Here is a 23,393-nt window from a genome sequence, read left to right on the forward strand (position 1 = left end):
ACTGCTGTCACTGTTCAGGGGCTTCCTCTCAAATAATTTACTATACAACTAGTCATGGAGGGGAAATGGTTTGTTCTAGTTTAGGGGAGATGAGTCTCCTTAGGTACTAAGCATCATCCACTTCCTTCAGTACCTGTTTTTCTCCTTTGTTTTCTAATATTTCCTTTCTTTGTTTCTAAGATTTTTGGTTCAGTACTCTTATAAGTACTGAAATTGTCATTACTTTGTATTTTGCCTTGTTTGGCAGAGTAGCTCAGCTCATTATCTTTCAGTTTTGAATTTGAGGGCAAAATCCCTAAATCTCTTAATCACCTTCGCTTTGTTCTTACAACACTTAAAAGTTAGGTGCTTTACCCCAAGAAGATGACTCAAAGCAACAGGATAATAGACAGAACAGGATCTGGACCCTACTTTACCATTCTAGATCTGGGCCTTAATTGTCATATATTTTCATGTCTTGACTATAGATTTTTTTTTAAGGCCAGAGCTGCTATCACAACTCACTTCTAGTGAGTCCAGTATTGTTAAAAATCTATGGGGAAGAGGTCTGATATGATTGAATCATTTGTATATACATAGTTCAACACAGTTACTTAGGTGGTTGGGTCCAGTGGTTAATATGCAGGGCTGGGATTTTAGGATATTTAGGTTCTGTTCTTTGCTGTGTCACAGATTCTCTGAATTTGACTTTGGGTATGGTTGCTCAGGCCCAAATCCTAAAGTACCTAAACTCATTCCTAATGTTACCCTTCTCAAGTCTGAAGAAGTGTCAGTGAGTCAGTTTTTAGCATGTCTTCATCTTAACCATGACTTAGTTATAGGGAAAGGAGATGATAATGCCCTCCTTTTGCCTTAAAAGAAATTCAGGGTCTCAAAGAGGGTGCCATTTGGGCACTTGTGAAATTAAAATTGGATGTAGGCCTTAATCTCTCTGGTTCTCGGTACCCCATGTATAACATGGGTGTATTATTACTGACTTACTTCATAGCAGAGCTGTAAGGAAGAATACTATAAAATTATTAAGTATTTAGGTATTGTGGTAATGGGAGACATAAAACGGTACTTAGAAGTATGTACTGCAGCCACCTCAGCTACTAAAATACCAATATTGATAGTATATGCAGGGGAAAGGAGGTTATTCAAATAAAATGAATTTTGCTAATATTTTAGACATTCATACAGAGTTTAGTAAATTATTTTTTTCTTCCTTGATTGTGTGTAGAGAATGAGTTGAACTGGACTGTGCTAATATTTCAATTTGTAAATTAGGGCTCTCTGCAGTACTGTCATCAGCCAGAGAGTTTTTAGACATACAGGGCAAAGGACTGCAATTTGGTACCCCAGAACACAGGTTTACACATGCCCTATTATTTCCTTCATATTTTGGCTGGCATGTGGACAGCAATAGGGTCAGAGGTCAGGTAGCACGTATGACTTCTGTATGTTGTTCTATAGATTAAACTTAATATACCTTGGATTTCTATAGTTTGGATCATATATACTGTTCTTTTTGTATATAAACTTTAAAATGTTCTTAGTTTGACCCATGTGGCCTATTCTTTCTTTTGGCACACAGTTTATTCAAAGTTATTGTATTCACAGCGACTTATATTATTCACTTGTGACCCTAATAAAATATTCTTAAAAACAGGAAAAAGAAATGATGTCAGTTGAATTTGCAAGTTCTCTAATACTGAACTATTTGGCTTGATCAGAAACTTTTGGGGCAGCTTTGTGATTTGTTCTTGTGCATAAAAACCATTCATTTGGACCATAAAAATGTCTCCCAAGTGCTATAATAATAAACTGATGCCACCCAAACTGACATGCCCTTGACCCAGGCTTTGTAAAGCCAGCTGTCTTTGATTTTCAGTCAGTCTGAAGTGAAAATGCTTTGTGTTACCCCCAAACTTTTCAGGAAGGTCAAAAAAGAAAACCCAGATATTTGAATGAGAATGGTGCCTTTGTCTTTTTTTTTCCTTTTTTTTTTTTTTTTTCTTTTTTTGTGCCTGACTGGTACTTTTGGGCACTCATTAATAATAGTGAAATAATCACCAGTATGATTCCAACTTAGAAGTTCCTTACCAAAAGAATCTGACCACAGATTTCACTACCTACATATGGCAATTAGGAACATGCTTATACCTACCTATTACTTATGCACGAGTTCCAGCATCTCATAAACAATCATTCCTAGTGCAGTTTAAAAGAAAGCCCCACAAATTAAATGCTATGGAAAGACACTCTAGATTAATTAGCCAAACACATTAGTAGATGTCTAGTGAAGCTATATCCATGATTGCTCTAAAACATGGACATGAAATCATTGTTTAGACAGCCAGAAGGGAAGATATTTCTCATTTAATGTTTAGGAACCTGGCTAAATTACTCAATCCCAGAAATTTTTGGAAGTGTACTAAGGTACTGTTCTGGGAAGGAAAGAGGATTTCTGATTACTGGGAGATGTGACAGACATAGCCTTTAAGAGCAAGTTTCAAACAGTCCTCCCTAGGTAGTTTCTGTTCTTCCCACACCGCACTACTCTGATGATAGTTCTTACTATACCTTCACCTCTTGCCCAAGATAGGATTCCCTCAGTAAACCAGAGTAAGTTAGAAAGCTGATCTGGTATCTGGGCTCTCATTCTCAAATAAGTATTTAAGGGATGTCCTCCTCTGCTTGGGGAAAGCTGACAAATCTCCTGCTGATGAGTAGAGCTACTGAAATTGAGCCTGTATAATAGCATGGGGTTCAACATCTATCTAACCGACTCCCAACATAGAAAATGAAATATTCTCACATTACCTTAAAGTATGATGTGTCCAATAGTATAACATATTAGAAATCCCATTTTATGGTGTCTCGGTATTATGTGTGTACATATCTGCATAATATATGTGTGTAGAAGTGCATTTAAACCTACTTTTCCCTTCTATCCAGGGAAATAAAAATTTTCTTTGGTCAAATCAAAATGTGGTGGTAGTTTCTGAAATTTCTAGCTGTGTAAGATTGAAACTGGGAGACTACTCTTCTGCATTATGTGTGTATACAAGATTTGTATGTACCTTCTGCTTAAATTAGCAAATGTTGAAAGATTTTTTAAAAGCTTTTACCTTATTTAAAAATTAAACTGATTTTTCTGTTAACAATTGTATTTACAGGGGAGTTTGACACAGTACAGAGCCCCTCAACACCCATCAAAGATCTTGATGAGAGAACGTGTAGGAGTTCTGGGTCAAAGTCCCGGGGTAGAGGGCGGAAGAATAATCCATCACCCCCTCCAGACAGTGACTTGGAGGTAATGCCCTCTGGTAACTGATGAATGGTAATATGAAGGTTTCTTATGATGTAAAGTAATTTCTGCAAATTACAGATGCGGAAGCTATTTAAGGCTTTCAAAAACTGTCATGGACTCTATTTCCCATTAATTGAATGAAACCAATTTCTAGCAGCTCTTTTAACTGTATGCATTAATCCTTTGTACCTGCCTATGTTGAAAGCAGGCAATGTAAGATGATGTATCCTTGCTTCTTTAGTTCTAAAAATATACCCCTTTCAGCTGAATTCAGAAGAGAACCACAAAGATTGGCTTTTTTTTTTTTTTAACTTTAATTTATAGTTGGAATTTCTTTTCTTGGAGAAAGCCTTTATCGTTCAAGTGTTTGGCCCCATATAATTACATTCTTTTTAACCACATTATTCCCTTTACAAAAAAGAGAATATGCAGTTATGTTATAAGACTATATGTAGTCCTGATTTACCAAACACACAAGCACCATCTTATCTTTGATTGTATGAGCACTGTCATTGATTTTAGCAAGATTATATGCATTTGTATAGTTAGGTGCACAAGTATTTGTAAGATTAGGCCCTTAATGTGGAAAGATATCTGCCTAATATATGAGAACACAAGTGACCTCCTAGCAATGGAGTGAGTATAGTCTTGTTAGAAGTGCTCTAGCCTTGTATGAAAGGAGAGAAAGAAGGCTTGCTCCATGCATGTAGGGGACATGCCAGCCCTGCCAGCAGAGGAATGCTCCTCACATGTGCTGTACCTCTTCCTGCCATTGTGATACTGGTACATCATAGCACTGATCCATCTCCTCTGCACATTCAGTAAATATCTCTACACATCACCAAGAGCAAACTCTTCTGTCAGTTAGCTGTATGTGTCATCTCTCCTGGAGAGATGAGATTGAGGAAAGGTTTCTTTTTTTCATATATATATATATATATATATATATATATATATATATATATATATATATATATGTAGTTTTGAAAGGACTTCATTTTTTATATTGGCTAGGGACAGACATTACACATAAACCAGTTTAAGTGATCAGAAACTGGTTTAAACCGGTAACAGAACAGACATTCAGTGTACATAAACCAATTTGAAAATGGCTGAAACCAGTTTGAGATAAACCTGGTTGAATGTAGTATCAGACTTAACTGATTTGGGTCAAACCAGTTTATGCAATGTCTGTCCCAGACCCCTTGCTGGTTTAAGTTAAACCAGAGTCTCCCAGCATTCTGGCATGCTCTCTGGGCTGGCCCCTCCCCTTTGCTCCCTGACTGGAGCTCTGGCAGCGACTTGCAGGCACAGCATCATCTGCCTGGCTTCCCCTGCCCCTCCCCTCCTCACGGCTGGCTGCTCAAGCAGGGATTCCCCCTCCCTCCTACCCACAGCATGGACTGTAGCCAGTATGTGGTATGCTAGCTAGTGCTGAGAGATGTCTGTGTAAGGCAGATAGGCCAGTGTCCACTTAGGGCTTTTTGGAGATAATCAACAGCTAGCTAGTAATGTTCCTTCCTTAGAAAAAGCTGTTTAAAAAGAGCTTGAACTAATGAGAGCGGCTTTGTTTTCTGATGGGTTGCTAATGTCAATAACAGAACTGATAAATGCTCTGTTATCAATGGGGGAAAACCCCTCCCTAATCAGAGCATCCTGCCAGGGCCTGGCCACGCCCTACCCAGCTCAGCACTATGTAAGGGAAGGGAGGGCTGCTCTAGCACCCTAGCCTGAGCCATACAGGCATGCGCCTGCATTTCTCGAATGAAAAGGGAATGTCTATCCACCTCCAAATCAGGCATGGCTGGTAAACTCAGACACGGAAGCAGGGTGGGGGAGGGGGTTTGCAGCTGGCCAGGAGCAGAGTGGGGTTTGCAGGCAGCTGACAAAGGTGGGGGTGGTGTGGGTTGCAGTCAGCCAGGCACTCTGGCCAGGAGCAGGGAGGCTGCAAACTCCACCCCGCTCCTGACCGGCTGCAACCCCCCGCTCCTGTGTGCTGCTCCACCCACCCCACCAGTCTGAGTTCACCAGCTGCGTCTCCTTCAGATCAGTTCCAGCTTTGCAGGTTAAACTAACCTGCAAAGATTGAATCAATTCAGGCTAAGGCTTTTTGAATGTCTGTCCCTAGCCCTTGAGAGATTGCTCCTTTTAACAGTAATGGGAAGATTTCAAATTTTCTTTTTCCCTTTTTTTTCTAATACTTAACAATGAAAATGAAGGTAATACCTTCTTACCAAGTCAAACAATATTCTTTGGGTAAATCCGGTATCTTTTATTAGACAAACTCAAACAGTTGGAAAAAATTCTTCTAGGCAAGCTTTCAGGCACAAATGCCCTTTGTCAGGCTGAGGAAGCATCTACAGATGGTCTGTGCTCTTCCTGGATGGAGTGGTACAACCTACACCTTCTTACCAATACTCCTTTAAAATTTAAAAGTTAAAATAATATATTTGACCCTAAAATATTATTGAAATTCTCCATTCTGTATGAACCACTGCAGCATATATAGCACTAGTACTAAGGGTTAATATTAGCTTTGCTGAATGAACATAAAGTACCTGAAACCAATGAGAGTTTCTGATAAGTATCTGAGTGTAGAATTTGGACCTTAAAGCAATAATACAGAAAGGTTATTGACCCAGAGTGTACTGACATCTGGACTATATTTTACATATTTGAAACCTTCCCAAGGAAAAAAAATGTATATAGTAATTAAAATTTTAATGTCATCCTTGTTTTTATAAGTTAATATAAATATACCACTAATGCTGATTTTCAAAATAGACCTATTTATTAAGTGCCTATTAAAAGTACAGGTTGTAAGTGATTTGATTTTTAATTATTTCAGATTTTTCTGATCTAATTTACATGCTAATTTTGTCATCGTTCTTTTTTCAGCGTGTATTTGTTTGGGATTTAGACGAAACTATTATTGTATTTCATTCGCTGCTTACAGGATCCTATGCACAAAAATATGGCAAGGTATGTAACTCATGAATTCTATGGTTGATATTCAATATTTGGCCTCCATACTGGAGTTTTCATCCTTAGTTTTCATTACAAGACATAATTAACATCTGTATTGACCTTGTGAGGGAAGGAGGTGAACAGAATTTCCCCCATGTTACAGCCTAGAGAACTGAGGCTCAGAACTTGTTGTCTCTTGCCCAAGTGGAGGAGTCAAGGGGAGATGAGGCACTGACTTAATGGTGATGCATGAGGATTAGGGTAGGCAAAGTACATGCAACAAGTGTAAGAGAAGAGTGGCTGAGGTTTCTGGTGTACTTTTAAAGGGATTCTGCAAAGGAGCAATAGATTTGGTGGTCAAGGGGAAATAACTGATGAATTTGGAAGCATGGAAATAATAAAAAATGGGTAAATTGGACAGGAAAAAAGAAAGATATTGTTGCATTTGTGAAGGAGAGGAACTGATGTCAGGATGAACAGGTAGGTTAAGTTAACCTTCAGAGCTAGGCTAGGTTAGAGTCCCTATGTTTTAATCTGCTCTCTAAATCCCCAGCCTTCTTCCTGAATCACAGGTTTCCTTGGCTAACTGCTGGTTAGGTTAATGACAAGGGTGAAATTCCTCCTCCCTCTCCACCCACACCCTCCAACTACTTGCCAGTCAAGCACCTTCACTGTACTCAGTGCATTTCTGTCACTGTCGGAGACGAGGAGCAGTGAGCAGCCAGCTGTGTAATGAGCAGGGATCCTAGTTTTCTCTGTTCATAAATCCCCAATTCTCTGATTAAAAACCCTAAAATCCACGTTTTTCCATTCTTAAAATGAAACACCACTATATAGGTATCAGTTGAACACAATGTTTTATTGATATATTTACAATTTTAAAGCAGTGTGGAAGCCTACCTATGCCTGTCATTATAATAAAATTAATTCTAAATACCTATACATTTTGGCATTTGATTTGGGATTTTTTATCATGGAAAATCAGAGCTTCCCCTGCCCTCTTCACTCATCAGGACGTAAGCCCAGCTGTGGCTGCCGTCCTCCCTGCCCCCACCACTGCTTTGTGGTGCTGAGCAGCCCTGATACACCAGTACCCTGCCCATGCCCTTGTCCCTCACTCCCAAGCCACAGCCCTACAGCCCTGCTGGTGCCCCTCACTCCTGACCCACAGCTGCCTCGCCCTTCCAATGCCCCTTACTCCAAATCCACCCCCCCCCAGCTCTGTTGGTGCCCCTCACATCTGACCCACAGGACCCTGGCCCTACTAGTGCCCCTCATTCCCCACTCACAGCCCACCCATCCACCCAGCCCTACTGGTGCCCTTTCACTCCCAACTCACAGCCCCCTGGCCCTGCCAGTGTCCCTCCCTCCTCAACCCATACCCCCACTACTGCTGATGGTGTCCCTCATGACCTGCAGTCCCCTGCCCCTGCCTGCCCCCGAGCAGCACATCACAGCAGGCTCCCCACATGTATGAAACTGTGCATCTGGGGATGATGAGGACTGTATATTACGGTGTTCATGGCAAAGGTGGGGATGAATTTTTCTGGCAGTTATGGAATGCTAATGTCTGTCCATACTACAAATTAACATTTGTTTTGTACCTTCACAGTGCTAAATCAATGAATGTAAGAGTATGGTCAGACAAGCAATTTGCCTTGAGGTAAAATAGGTGGAGATTTACAGCATATCAGTTCTACATTCTTACTCCATGGCTTAGCTTTCCCTTACCGCAGGATAAGAGTGTGCACATGAACAGTTATAGTAGAGCAGCTAATGCATGGCAACACCTTTGAGCACTTTTACCCTGTGTTAAGACACTGTCATATGCTCAACACTCTTGTGTTGTTTTTGCAGCACAAATATGTGTAAGCCCTAATCTGGGTATATTTCATTGGCTCAAATATGCCGTAGGCAGTTATTCTTCCCTGTAATGAGGTAGCCTTCTGGTGTTTTAGTGAAACAAAGTTGCCTAGAGGCCCATTTTCTATCCAGTAGAGAAATCCACAGGTAATATAAAAACATTGTATTGGTACATTTTTCCTTGCACAGTCCCTCAGCAGTGGAGATGTAATAGCTTCTAGTCCATACTTTGATATTTGTCTTAAAGTTTTAAAATGCTTTTACATTGGACTGCTCCGTGTGACCCAATCCCTAGCTCTTAAAAATATTCTTTTACTTTGTCTTTTGTCATCCTGCTTCATTTAATAAAATATGGTTTGCCTCCTTTGAGAAGACAAAAGAAAATATAAGGCAAAAATTGAAAGTTTTCCAAATTTTCAAAATGTTAGTGTGTGCTCAGCATACTACAGCTGGAACTGGGAAGATTTGTTTAGTGAAGGGAAGGGTTAATGACATTTTCCAGGTATGAAATTCTGGGGATTTTCCCAGGAATTTACTACCATTATCTTTTAAAGTTCATACATACACTTTTAATGTTCAGCTAGGCAGATAGACACACAGTCAGCTACCCACCTATGAACACAGAACTGCAATCTCTTATCCTCCTTTTTGCCTTATGCCTTGCTGTGACCTGAGGGAAAGAGAACATTTAAAAATGAATGAATCTTCGTTAACCCTAGTGCCCTGATACCATTACAACTAAATGGAAGTGCAGTGTGGGCTGCAGAGCGAACTCAGCCCACCATCACTTCCAGGATGGATGGCCGTGCAGAGCCACAGTGAGCCCAGCAGACTAAATATTCTTCTTTTAAATTTCACCTTAAGTAGCTAAAGGGAGAAGAGAAAGTTGGAGTGGAAGTGACCATGGTATTAATTAAGGTGACCGAGATATTAATTGAGGAAGAGCTACCAGAGGTTATGTGGGAGTGTCTAGATCCAAAAAAGTTGAACAGCAGCTGGTCAAAGATCAGTTAGCATATTCAGTAACACAGACTGTATGATCTAGGCTCTAAGACCATGAGCTTTTGAAGCCGACACTCTCTCTTTAATATGTGTTTATGCAATACCCAGTTCAGTATGACTGATTTGACTTTGGACTTTTATCTGCTAGTGTGGGACAAATAATAAATAACCACAATGTCAACAAGCTGGGGAAGTTTGCAAGAAGATTTTTTTTAATATTGTGACCAAGATTGTAAATATGTCATTAAAACATGTGGCAAATTGTTTCTTCATAGGATGGCACTAGTTGAAAGAGTAGCTTAAAATTCTTCCTGAAGTGAAAGAGATTTGGCTGTCTGACCATAGTCAACATAAAGCTATAAAGTAGCAATTTAAAAAAATCATAATTGTTTAGAGGAAATATTGTTTTTTGTAAATCTAATTTGGGAGGGTCATTTTATTGAATTTCCCAGAGTTAATATCAAATAATGATCAAAATGTGTCCGTCACCTTGTAAAACAAAAGGGCTCCTTCTAAGCAGAAATAGTAATTTTCTTTGCTTATTTCATTTGCTGATAACTCTTCAAGCACTGTAGAACTAGTGCGTTTCTATTTTTAATTATTTACTACATTAGCAAATTATGAACATTGGCATCTGAGCTGTTATATTATGGGACTGTGTGGCTGGTGATGGTTTTTGCAGCTGAGCACCAGTTGGCACATACAGTTTTCTACAATGCTTAACTCTTAAATAAGGATTTGTTGATGTGACAGGACATATGTTGGGAGACTGTCATCATCTGTTAAAGTTTATGAGGTACATTCCTGTTCCCTTATTAATAATGTGTATTCTTTGCTTCACTGTGTCCCAGGAATTCTCACTGTTTTGGGGTCAATTAAGATGTATTTAACAGATTTTGTTTGTTTCAGACCATTAGCATTTTCAATACAATTAAATCACTTATTTCTCTGAGAACAATCCAAAAGACAAAGATGCTCAGAATACACCATAAGTCAAGGCTCAGACTGGCAAAAAAAAAAAAGAATGACTGCAAAAATAAATTTGGAGAGGAAGAAAAATCTGAATTCTCTAACTGTAATGTGGGTTATGGAAAATTCACTGTGACTTTTTAGACTACCTTTTAAATATGTGTAAAAGGTGACGCTATGATACCATGCTCAGTAGGCCAGACTTGGCAGTATATTTTCAGGGCTGCTGAAAGTATACAGACCGTAGCAGCCTTTTTTCTCCAGGTAGAGAATATGCTGTGAGAATGTCAGCGTCAGGTGTAAGCTTATGCAAAATGCTATTAAGATATTTTTCTGAAGGTCTTTTTAGAGGCCCTTTCTATATGATCCTTTCCTCTTTGTTCTACTTCTTGCCAATGATGAACTCATTTCTAAAAAAAAAGTCCTCATTGTAGAAGAGGCTTAGATTATACATTATCAGACATGGCACCTTTTACTGAGGGCAAATAATTCAAATTTGGTGAGATTTGACCTGACAGAAACTTGGCAGCTTTTTTATGGACATAATATTGAGTTAGGGGGAAAATTGGACCTGTGGACATTTACCCTATTCATGGGAAAATGTCCACATCACAAGCATCAATGTGACTATAAATCCTGGCTGATCTTCCTTTGACAGTCTCAGCAGAGACAAAGCAGTAAATGGCCATGAAGGTCATCACGGTTTTCTCAGCTCCAGCAATTGCTCTAAATAATCCCTCTAAGTCAGGGTTGAGTAAAGTTGGCTTGAAGGGGTAAGGAAGCATCTACAGTCTATGCAATACCTGTTCACTACTTAATATAATATCTACATCTCCAGTGCTGCCTAGGTGACATTAGCCCCAATTCACTTTAAGCATTTCTTTCAGCGGCACTGAAATTTTTCCTGTACTTATATCAGATTTCCCAAGACCTCTCATTGCGCTGTGTTTATTCTCATTCATTATCTAGGCCCTAGTGTGCATGCTTCTACTTTCATCCAAGGAACACTGGAGAGGAACTCCTTTTGGAGTAGAGCAAATTGCTCCACAATCAGCCAAAGGATATTGCTATAAAGAGATGTGTCCTCCCTCTCTTGTCTCCAGCCTCCACAACACCCTCCCAGGAATGAGTGTCCCAGTGAAAGAGACAGTTGAGCTTAAGCCTGAGACTCCCACATGATTCAGAGGAGCGTTATTAAGCCAACAATATTTAACATTTATCCCAAGCACTTCCTCTTAGGGGACAAACTTTTCCAAGGATAGCACTATTAGTACTATGTTCATAAGTACTTCCCTTTCCAGGTCTGTATTCACAATATTGTTTGCAAAGTATTTTTAAAAGGTTTCCTTTAGTTTGAGAGATATATGTATTAATTTATTTATACACACACACACACCCTTATATAATTTAATTTTATAATACAATCTCTTAGATAGATACATATAGGATGCACACACACATGTATATATGATATATAGATATAGATAGATATTGATATATATTGCAAACTAACAGAATTAACTGAGCTATTTTACAAGACAGTCTCCTAAATTTTATACGTAGGAGATTGTATTTTATCTAATTTTATGATACAATCTCCTATATAGATATAGATATAGATATCTATAGCTATATAGATATTTTGATATATATAGATATATCTCTATAGGAAATTCTATACATAGGATATATATATATATATATAGAGAGAGAGAGAGAGAGAGAGAGAGAGGAAATAATACTATATATATATATATATATATATATATATATATATATAGGAGATAATACTATATATATGAGATTGTATTATAAAAATTATATAGAATTTGGGAGATTGTATTATAAAATAGTATTGTCTTGTAAAATAGCTCAGTTAATTGTGTTAGTTTGCAATATATATCAAAATATATCTATATATCCTATGTGTGTGCATATGTTTATATATCTATCTATATATTGTGTGAGTATCTTATACGTATATACATACACACCCACACACACATACATATAGGAGATTGCATTATACCATTCGATAGAGTAAAATCTCCTAAATGTAAAATTTAAGAGATTGTCTTGTAAAATAGCTCAGTTAATTGTGTTAGTTTGCAATAAATAGAATGGACCTTTGAACATTTCTTGCCTGAAAATATTAAACAGTCTGCATCCGCTGATAGTACTGAGCATTTTGGACTTTATCTTGGGCCCCATCATAATTTGTTCCTCATCAAAACATGTAAATATTGGTTCTCCTGAGATATTTTTACCTAGTCTCCTAGGAGACATTCCAGTAGATGGCCCAGTCTAGCACAGAAGTCCACAGACAGACAGTCTGGCTCCAATTTAGTGCCTCAGTACTAACGTAACTGAAGTCATTTGTATGTTGATACTGAGAAGTGCTGCAGCTGATCTTGCCTCCTTTCACATTAGTAATATCTGGCTAAAGCTCATGCTTGCAAGGGCCAAAGGGATGTTTTTTTATTCAACAAAATGTCTATGAAAAGGTTCCATTTTCTTTCTTTTTTGTATAGAGTATTGTAGGTAGAAGTTCAGTCTGTCTTATATCCATTTCTCTTGCAGCCACGTTCAAGCCAGTGTATAACTACTGTAGATGATTCCTTTCTTCTTGCTTTCTTCAGGTCTTACCTTCTGTTCTATTCTTTTGTGCCATTTAAGTTATTTTTATATTTTAGAATCTGTGTGTGTCCTTGGTATCATGTGGAAGACAATGTGGTGATTTTTAGGGGTTTTTGCCCTATTTTTTAAAACATTTAATGAAATTGACCTCAGTACATAAGGAAACCTACTTGTTACTCCTTCCTCTCTGCTGCTGTCTAGGAAGTGAAGAGCTCAACTGGGAAATATTAGTACTTACTCTCTACTGCTTGTGGTAGTAGTGTGGCTTCAGCGAACATATCTTGCTGGAATTCATTATTCTGAAATCAGCAATTGAATTAGCCTGAAGAAGAAATGAAGTCTCTTAAATTTAATTTTATATATATATGCAAGCCAGAATTCTGCACACAGTTTTATCAAAAATGCAGTACAAGAAATCCAATTTCAAAGCAATATAGATAACAATTATATAGCAATATAATATCCATCAGCTATGCCACAGACTAGGAGTAATGGCCTCAAACTTCAGCAAAGGAAATTTAGGCTGGAAATTGGGAGGAACCTTCAGAATATGAGGGTTGTCAAGTATTGGAGTGCTTCAAATTTGCAAGAGCAGGTTGGACAGACACTTAAGAAAACACCTTTAACGGGAAATTTAAAAACAAAAATTATCCATAGGCTGGATTATGTTAAGTATTGTCTAACCCAGAGGTGGCTAACCTGTGGTATGGATGCCACAAGTGCCCCAGGCAGCCTCTGTGTGGCATGCAGAAGACTGGGGAGGGACAGGTAGCACAGGGACAGATAGGGGAGGGAGCAGAAAGCAGAGCAACAGATTGAGTAAGGGGAAGGGATTGGAGTGGCATGTAGGGAGGGGGCAGGATTAATTTGGGGAATACCTGCCAAAAAGCTTGGCCCCCACTGGTCTAAACCAAGACTATAGATTTTTATCCCATTACCTGGATTAGCTTTTAATGCTTTGTTTTTCTTTTTCCTACCCACCGTACCTCTTTGAGCTGTCTTCTCTTCTTTTTACTCCCCCTCTCCTCCCTTTGTCTTATGCTAATCACTGCTTTTTACTTAGAAGCTCTGCTTCCTGCAATCCCTTTACAGAATCTGATGAAGCAAGGTGCTGCTTATGAAAGCTTATACATTAGATTTAGTTAGTCTATATGGTGCAAATCTACCCTGCCTTGTGAGGTGTTTTTGTCAGGGATGATCCTACCTAGAGCAGGGAGCTGGACTAGATGACCTCATGAGATCCCTTCCAGCCCTACTTTCCTATGATCCTGTGAGTACATAGGGGTTGGGTGAGTGGAAAAGGAATGAAGATCAGCCTTTGTTGGGTGCCTGAAGTTGAAGCAGAGAGAGTTTAGTATTTCATGAGTGAGTCCCTGCAGTAAAGAGAGACTAGATGTTAGGGCAGGATGGGAGAATGAATCCATATGGGCAAAAAGTATGGGTAGAAAAGTGGTTTGTAAACTGAAACTTTCTAAAGTGAAACTTTGTTTGTGGGATAGCCAAGGATTCAGACTGACTTCCATGCACTCACAAATCATAAACACTGGAAATGGAAAAGACTTCCTAAGTTGCCTTTCCCTGATACAGTGTAGGATAATTCTCTATAATATAACACAATAGTGAGTGGCATTTCTCAGTCCAGTTTTACAGGTCTTCAGTGAAGAAACTTCCAACACTGAGCAGAGGAGATTGTTATGTAGCCAAGTGTTGCAAACTTTCTTCTGATCATCTGAGATGTAGAATGGTCCCATGGCTTGGGCAGTGTACTGGCTAACAAGAGAGAGTTTGTGTTCCTGGCTCTGCCATTGACTTTTTGTGTGGACTTTGACTAGTCAACTAATACTTTTGTAAAGTGTTTTGGTATCCTTTAAATTAAAACAAAATATTCTTATTATAAGAAATATACCATTCCTTGTATTCATCTCCTGATGCCATTCCCTTCCTTTGTACAACCTTAAATAATGTATTTCCTCTTTAATAATTATACCTTCCATGAGCTTGTAAATGGCAATCATGTTTCTCCTCTACCATAGTTTAGTCAAAGTATAAATATTTGGTTTTTTTCATCTTTCTTCATAAAATACTACTTCAGCATCCTTGCCCTCAGATTTTGCTGATTAGTTTCTGAACTACCTTCCATTTGCCACATTTTAATTGTAACTTCATAATAAAATAGGTCGACATCTAAAGAATTAAAGATAAACTCATTGCAATTTTAAGTTTTCAAAGTCTTGCATATAGCAACTTTTGAAATAATTGCAACATAAATGTAATGAAGAGTGAAACTCATTTTTCTTTCTTTCTTTTTCTAAGGACCCACCAATGGCAGTGACCCTTGGCCTGCGAATGGAAGAAATGATTTTTAATCTCGCTGATACACATTTATTTTTTAATGATTTAGAGGTAAGAACCAAAGACTTTAACATGACTATTTTATTCCAGTTTATGAGTTTTGCTACCCATGAACAATTTTCATACAACTGAATGTCTACTAATACAGATGTTGCTTTTGCATTTGTCATGCTCTGACATACAAATTATACTGAGTTAAAAGTGATCGGATTTAGTGCATATCAGCTGTTCTGTGGTAACTGTCATGTGCTCTCTGTTATCTGATAGTAAGTGAAAGCTAAAGCTTAACTTGGGTAGTTTATCCCTGAAGGAAACAGGGCCACATTGCTACAAGTTAGTTTCCACTGACTGGGGGAAAGGAGTGGATACACAAACATTTACTGTGAAACAGCTGATGCATGGATCCATCCTCCCCTTTAACTTGGTGTAATTGGTGTGTCTGTAAAAAATGCCTAATCAATTGGGGGCAGTCATATGACAGTAATTTTCAACAGCACCAGGTTACCCACGTGAAGAATTGCCCTCTGCACCTGCACCTTGTTCTGTAGTTATTGTGTAGGTTTAGAAAAAGATGCTTAAAATGTATTGTAATTGTATCATAATGCTTAAAAAGAATCCAAATTCTATAGATTTAGTGATGTCTATGGTATCTTGCTGGGAAGGAGCACATCTGCTTCCCATTTCTTGTTCCTAAACTCAAATGGTATCTCTGCCTCAAAAGAGGCTACAGATGAGGTTTCAGTTCTTTCCCCACATTTATGTGTTGCTAGTCTCGTGGCCCTGAACCACCCTTTCCTTCTCAGTGAAAGGAGAAGAGTTCTCACTGGAAGTGTCTACACATATATTTACACATGCCTACATTGAATGCACCTTTGCTTAAGGTGCAGTAAGGCAATTTACGTGTGTGTCTACCCGTGGATGTGCTAATGTGCATTAAGACACATTAAATTTAGGTGCAAATAGCCATGTCACATTAACGCATGTGTACATGCACTAAGGTGCATTAATGCAGTCTATCCATTGATGCACATTAATGCACATTAGCATATCTACACATGCATGAATGTGACTTAGCTATGTGTGCCTAAATTTGATACCTGCTTTAAGCTTACATAGCCTTAAATTGCCATTTTTAAGGCACATTAAGAGTGCACATGTGTAGACACACACCCTTAATGCACTTTTAAAATAGTGATTTTAGGCTAAGCCTGCTTAAAAGAGGCATGTGTAGATGAACCTAATATTCACTTGCAAAACTGCCTTATCAGGTTCCCAGATCTAATGCAGGTGTAGACACATCCATAACAACAGGCTTTGAGTAATGTGCAGACAGTTTGGATCATTGTCAATGGGTGTGTCTACACCTGCATTAGATCTGGGAGCAGTTTACTAATAAGTAAACTACTCATGAGTAAATGCTCCTAAGCAGGTGCCTACATGTGTAGGGAAGCAGGAGCAGATTTGCTTCTAATGGCACCAAATTGGTCTTACTTCCTGGCACCCTGCAATGGGCACCTGCCACCACCAGAGGGGCCTTGAGCCTCTCCCTGGGTTCTAGCTCAGGGGCTGGCAATGAGCACATTTGTCCCTGCCCCCAGGGGACTGCTTGCTGCTGGAGTGGGGTCAATGTCCCCCTGCCTGATTGGGGCAGGGGACTTGGAAAGAGCTGCAGGGGAGGGGCAGGTCCCAGCCCCCTGCCCTGATTCACTGGTGGGACAGCTAGCAATGAGCACTCAGCTGCATGGGGATTCCCTGCCCTGACAGGGGCTTGCTACTAGCTACCAGCTTCCCCACTGACCTGCTCCACCCCTGCAGTTCTTTCCAAGCCCTGTGCTTCAATCACTCAATTGGAGCACAGGGCCAGGACTTGCCTCTGACTGGGACAGTTCCCAGCCCCCGTTCCATGATTGCGGGGTAGGGGCTAGGGAGCCTGTTCCCTGCTCAGCTCCATGATCATGGAGCTGGTCAGGGAACAGGCTCCCCAGCCTCTGCCATGAGGGAGCTCCCAATGTTGGCCCTGTAGCTGTGGGGCTGGCAGTGGGAGATCCTTATCTCCTGGTGCCAGTTCTGGGCCAGCGGGGCCTGATCCTGCAACAGTGGGGCTTGCACTGGTAGATCCTGATCTTTCATTACCATCCATGGGACCATGGAGCTGGCACTGGGAGATAAGGATCTCCCAGCCCCCAGCTCCCTGATCGTGATCTCAGAGCAGGGGGGCTTGGAGCTCCTTGCTGTTGGGGCAGCGGGACATAGTCCCCACCTAGACTCCAGTTTCAGAGCCTGCCCTGGCAGCAGGCAGCTCCCAGGGGCAGGAAGCAATTTTCCACTGCCTGGTGACCAGCTGACCAGGAGCAGATTTGCTCCCATTCAGGTGTCTACATGACTGTTACTGTGCAGTTAGAAATTGCAAGTAAATTTGCTACTTGCATTTATAGGTAGCAAATTTACTCGAGATTAGTGAGGTTTACTATGCAGTAAGCATGTACATGTGTAGATGTACATGCTTACTGCACAGTAAACCATGTTACTTCACAGTAACATAGTTGAGAACAAGCCCCCAGATATCTCCAGAGACTCAAAGCCAAAATCATTGTCTGCTATGTGCAATGGGATTTCAGATCTAAAGATGCCAGGCAGGAAAGGCTCATGGGTAAATATGCCAAAAAAGACCCCAAACCCTTATTGTGATATTATTAAAATATTTTATTCCCTTTACTGTAACCAAGGAAGGAGACAGGCTTTGCTGAGCTGTGTCCTGAACCATCTGGATTCACTTTCAATTATTTTTGGTCCAAAAGACTGGAAATGTTCAGTAGGTGCATTTACACATGGCATTGTTGTTACTGTGCCATCCTTCTGGTACTAAATAATGGTGCAATAACAGCCCGTACTGCACTGTGCCAGTCGCGCACAGTTATTTTTTAGCTGCTACGTCACCGTAGCAGCACACTATAATGAGGGAGAGCATGAGTATGACAATATAGCTGTAGTGTCATGGTTTTTGCCTGTCAGTGCTACATGGTCATAGCACATCGCTATGGCAATATAGCGTCACATGTAGACATGCCCAGCCTGTCAACTTTTTTATCCCAGTCATATTGTTAGACCAGTGATTCTCAGCTAGGGTGTCCCAGCATCCTGGAGTGCCTCGAGATCCTTTCAAGGGTGTTGGGGGGCCACACAATGCTAGTACTGTTAGGTTTATAAGTGCGATTCACAATATAAGCCCAGAGATTGCAAAGAGAAATCCATAGTTGTGGGCTTTCTGAATTCTTTGCAACAGAAGAGCTGCTTTATTAGTTCTCTGTAGTACAAAAAAAGTGAAAACATTTTCTGAAGGGTGATGTGAGTCTACCTAAGGATGCCTTGAGTCTATCCAGGGATGCCTCAAGTCTAAAAAGGTTGAGAACCACTGAGGTAGACTAAACATAATCAAAGTAATTAACCTAGTACACAGAGACTTCCTGTTCTTTGCCAGTCTCAAGGAGGTTCAAATCCTCATCTGCCCACCCACTTGAAATTCTGCAGCTTTTGAGTTGGCCCTCATTGTGTTTAAATTTTAACGCTTAGTAATGCACGTCCTCCTGAGATTTCTGGCAATCCAGTCTCAGTGAAGTGCATATTCTGCAGGTCAGTTTCCTGAGTGCCTGATACAGTCCTGTCGCTTTCAGAGTTCTTGCTAGATTTCTGCAGGTCCTACAGATATATCATTTCATATGGAATGATGGAAGTTTCCCCATCCCACCTCCCACTCCCAAGATCTGGTCCTGCTGAGGATTATAGATCTAACTCTTCAGTTCAGATTATTTCTCCCTCACAAAAAATTGTTCTGAGTGAGGAACCTGCAACTCAAGGAAGGTACCCCTCCTAGGCTTTCCATTTGGAAGCTTATCCAGTTCCCCAGGCTCTTTGTGTCATGCACTGAGTTGTGTTCAGTTGGTGGGCTGGCCAAGCATTCTTCCTCATAGCCTAAGATCAGCAGGAAGTGACCACTCATTCAAGCCATAGAGTTACCCAAAACAAAGATTTCTATGGACAGACATTGTAGTTGACTAGCCTATTAGAATCAGTACAGCTGTACTGTCAAGTGAAAAGCAGGCTCATCCACAATGCTTTTTAAGCATCTTTTTTTTTCCAGTCCTGAAGGCTAGTTATGTTCTAATAAACTCTGAGAACCTCACAAATACATTGGAAAACAGCCCCCCTTATGCTTTTCCAGATCCTCTCCCAACTTGGATCAGCTCCTTTCTGCTGAGTAAAGCTGGTAAAGTTCTTTCCCCAGGTAAATGTACCAGTTGCAAACAGCAGCAGCAAACTGGAAGCTGGTAAAGCTTGTCTTAAATTTGCTGGTGAAGGAAGCTGAATGATGCATTTTTCTCCCTTCCTTTCGGACAAGGACTTTCCTAATAGGTACTTCCCTCTGTTCTGGTATAGACCACAGCCATTAGGGAAATCAAGAGCTATCACACTGAGTTCTTTTTCATTACTTTCACTGGCATCATTGTTCTTAGTTCCCCCAAAGTCAAGAGATAACAGTATCCCAAGCTCAGATCTTTCCCAGTTCCTTGAACCTTTTGTTCCAGGGCCTATCCTTCACCTGAACTGCACCTGCCTTCTCCAACAGTATGAAATCTGAGAACTGAAACCCTGCATAGTCCTCAGCTAGTGGGTGTTTTATTGCACTCTGAGTCATCACTTGACAATGCAAATGCATTTGGTGAATGTTCTCTTCCTGGTGCCTCACGCAACGGATAGATTCCAAATCAATTTTTCAAAGCATTGCTTAGATTTCTTTCGAATGGACCTTTGCCCCAGCATGCTCAGATTTCAAGTGGTGACCCTAGGAACTGTGAGGCCCTCACTGGCAGGTTTCTTTAAGGTTTGCCTGAGTTCCAGTGGCAGAGTTCAGCACAGAGGAACTTCACCTTGATTCTTCTGTACAGCCTTTGTTTTTCTCTCTTTGAGCCTTGTGCACACTCACTTTAGAATGATCTTCCCTGCAGGTAGCCTGCCAGCCACAAATTCTGCAAATCTAAGGCATTTGCCATTTTGGAACATCACCTTGAGCCTTTTCCTGTTAATGCTTTTATAACACGGAGCCCTAAAAATCATTCTTAGGCTTATTCCAGATTTTGATGATTCAGAACATCTCTCAGCTTTAGTTAATTTGAGGGGTATCATTTAGGGACCTAACTGTAAGATTAATTTAATCAAGCCTAGTTCCTTTGATGTCTGCATGCAACTAAATATTTCCCAGCCAAAACTCAGCCTTATTTCATACCAAACTCTTGTATTATAAGAGGACTGAAAATGCTAAGACTTCTGTTTTGAAATGCATTAAATACATAATTTCTGAAGTATAAAGGAAGGCTGACAGGTCTCTTCCATTTCTCCCACAACTAATTAGCAATCCCAGATTTTGTCCTTATATTACACACAAAAAGTATAATGAGGCCCCCTTCAGAATCCTTTTACCTTTAGAGTGAATCTCTCATCTGTCTATTTTTAAGACATTAACAGCACTTCTTAATGTGCAGGGATGTTCTAAAAGCAGCCAGGGTTTTCTTTAGCTTCATCATGAAAGTTTTGTTGGCCAGCATCTCCTACTCTTGCATAGTTTGTCCTAGGCTGAGTTAGCTGCATTAGCCCAGAAGCTATCTTGGATCATCATTTATGGGGAGACACTCTCCAATATAGCAAGGTCCTGAGCTGTTGATGGTCTTAACCATTAAGACCAGGGCCTTCAATTAGCACAAAAGAAAATTAATCGTGAACTTGTGTAGGGTGTAGAGCACGGTTCTCTCATCAGTTCATTCTTTAAAGGACATGATTGACTATGCCCATTACAAGCTGCAGTCACTTTAGGTATGTCTACACCACAGCAGTGGTGAATCCAAGTGTGCCCTATCTACACACTTCTGCACAAGCTCTGCTCTGGTAATGCTGCTTTTAGTTACCCAGTCTTCCATGCTTCTGCCTGTTTGACCCTTCATTATCTTTTTCTCTTTCCGGTTCAATGCAACCAGCTCCTGGCAGTACTGTCCACATTACTGAACATCTCTGCATATGAGAATACAGCTTTGGTTTTTTTATATGTATTTGACACTAATCTGGAAGTTCCTATTTACAGAGAGACTCTTCAGTGGGTGCATCTGCACGTTTATAAATGCATTGTAGTTACTGCACATTTAGTTTAGTACTTCCTTAATGAAGTATTAACTGAAAATGCAGTAACTACATTTACTGCACAGTACCACCGGCACATGGTTTTTTTGTGATGCTTACTGCACAGTAGCCTAATAACACTGCAACAGCATATTAGCACAGTTTTTGACTGGCACACTACTGCACAGCATTATTAGGCTACCGCATAGTAAACGTCTCGTGTAGATGTGCCCAATGACTTAGTAATTTTTATTCTAAGTAGTAAAATTCCTGTATTAATTCAGGTTGGATTTTTCTTCCTTCAAGTTGTTGCATACTCAAAATATAGATTTGTTGGGGGCGGGGGAGAGCAGAAGTATTGCTTGGGAATATACTTGCTTCTCTTGGCTTTTATAAAGGGGTCTGGTGCTCTAGAAAATTCTTGTCCCCGAGCAAACTATGATTGTTTAAGGGGTGGGACCATATCAATTATAATGCCCAGATTAATGGATATTGAATTGTTACAGGACTATTGCACAGGTAAGAAATTTGAGCAAGAACCATTCTGCTTTGCCTATTATGCATAGGCCAATGTAACAGACAATCTCTAGAAATAAATCTGAGTAGTAATTTGAATTTATGTTTTTTCTGTGTATAGCACCAGAGTAACCTACTGCAATTCTTGCAGGTTTATCACAAGCTTGGAAAAACAAATTTATACATTTTAAAGGAATTTGATATTGATTTAGAGAGGAATGAAGTATATAGAACCTGTGATTTGACTTGTTTCTCAAGGTGAAATTAAATAAAAAAGATCTACACAGTATTTTTTTTTCCTTTCATCTTAAAGAGGGAAAAAAGTTCAGGTAGTGGTTTAAATAATCCTCAAGACCTCGGCAGGCAGTTCTGGCCAGTATTAAATGGAGACTGAGGCATGTACATGAAATGGGTGGTTCTGTACATCCTGAAAATGTGTAATGCTGAATATCTGCTGTATAATAGCATTTTTGTTTTCAGTGCAGTGAGTCACTGTTTTTACTGGATAATGAAATTACAGCCCGTTCCAAGAGAATAATTTTTTTATGGACAATTTGTAGGCTCTGCACTCAAAGTAAAATTTTTAAACTCTAAAAATTCCTACAAGGAATTAACTGCACTGGAACGTGACTTAAATCAATATTTCTTCAAACAAAAGTTAGTTATTGTACCTAGACTAATTCTGTACACATTCAGTAATAGAAAATATATTTTATCTTTCTTAGTCCTGAATTTGCACAGCCAGTGGCCCACTGTGACTTGAGTGTAGCCAGTACTGTAGCTGTTCCGAAAGGTATTTTACCTTAAACTTCAAATTAACAGAGAGCTTCCTCTCCTCTCCCCCCATTTCTCTCACATCTCTGTTACGGATATAGTGCAGTCTGAACTTGTTGCACAACATCAGAATTGTTTCCACTGGGAGTGGGAGGGAACTGACTAAAACCTCCACAAAACTTCTGGGTTTGACTTTACAATGAACTTGAATATTCTCTATATGAAAGTTGACGAAAATTTTACAAATCCATTTAGCTAGTAGTTATTTTACTAGTATTTTACTGGTTATCAAGTAAATAAATTAAGAAGAAAGGAGTGTTTCAGTAGAATGGAGTGGGCATATGAATTGGTTCTAAGATCTCCCTATGGGGTGCTCAATAATGCACCAGAGAAGGAGGCAAGTAGCAGTGCTCCCTGAGCTCTAAAACAGACTGTTTGGCGGGTGAGCCACATAATGAGTGAGGAGGGGGAATTGGAAAACCATGTGTGTTTTGATCCTCTTACATGGATGGAAACTGAAAAACCCTCCTGCAGAGACAAGAAGCAAGGAAGTCAGAAAACTGAAGGCTCTTGAGCCCCCTCTCTTTCCTGCCCCATGAATTGATGAATATGGATATAGTTTTCAAAATGTAAGACAAATAAAATTAGAAGAAAAAAAAAAAAAAAGAAAAAGACTGAGCCTTTGCCACCCACTCATATTTAACTTAATAATGAAATTATCAGAATTGGTCTCAGGAATTTTAAACGTTGGTTATGTGCCAGTTATTGGGTTCATTCCAAATAAAACTGTTTCTCTTCTAGTACTCCATAACTCCAGTATTCATTTTAACTGAAACAGAATAGCTGAACAGCT

The 23,393-nt window shown here is 39.7% G+C and overlaps 1 protein-coding gene and 1 long non-coding RNA gene across 16 annotated transcripts in view; one reads left to right on the forward strand and one right to left on the reverse strand.

Annotated features, from left to right (window-relative positions):
- Positions 1–23,393, forward strand: part of EYA4 (EYA transcriptional coactivator and phosphatase 4) — a 250,965-nt gene that overhangs the window by 211,232 nt on the left and 16,340 nt on the right. For all 15 annotated transcript variants that reach the window (XM_059713210.1, XM_019479622.2, XM_019479618.2 and 12 more), the window contains 3 exons: positions 3,162–3,298; positions 6,194–6,277; positions 15,047–15,136. In XM_059713210.1, coding sequence (XP_059569193.1) covers positions 3,162–3,298; positions 6,194–6,277; positions 15,047–15,136 — 311 coding nt within the window. The remainder of the gene's footprint in view (positions 1–3,161; positions 3,299–6,193; positions 6,278–15,046; positions 15,137–23,393) is intronic.
- LOC109281171 (uncharacterized) overlaps positions 1–23,393 on the reverse strand; it is a 174,188-nt gene that overhangs the window by 41,293 nt on the left and 109,502 nt on the right. The window lies entirely within an intron of this gene.

This window comes from Alligator mississippiensis, chromosome 1 (assembly GCF_030867095.1).
Source record: "Alligator mississippiensis isolate rAllMis1 chromosome 1, rAllMis1, whole genome shotgun sequence".
Lineage (NCBI taxonomy): Eukaryota > Metazoa > Chordata > Crocodylia > Alligatoridae > Alligator > Alligator mississippiensis.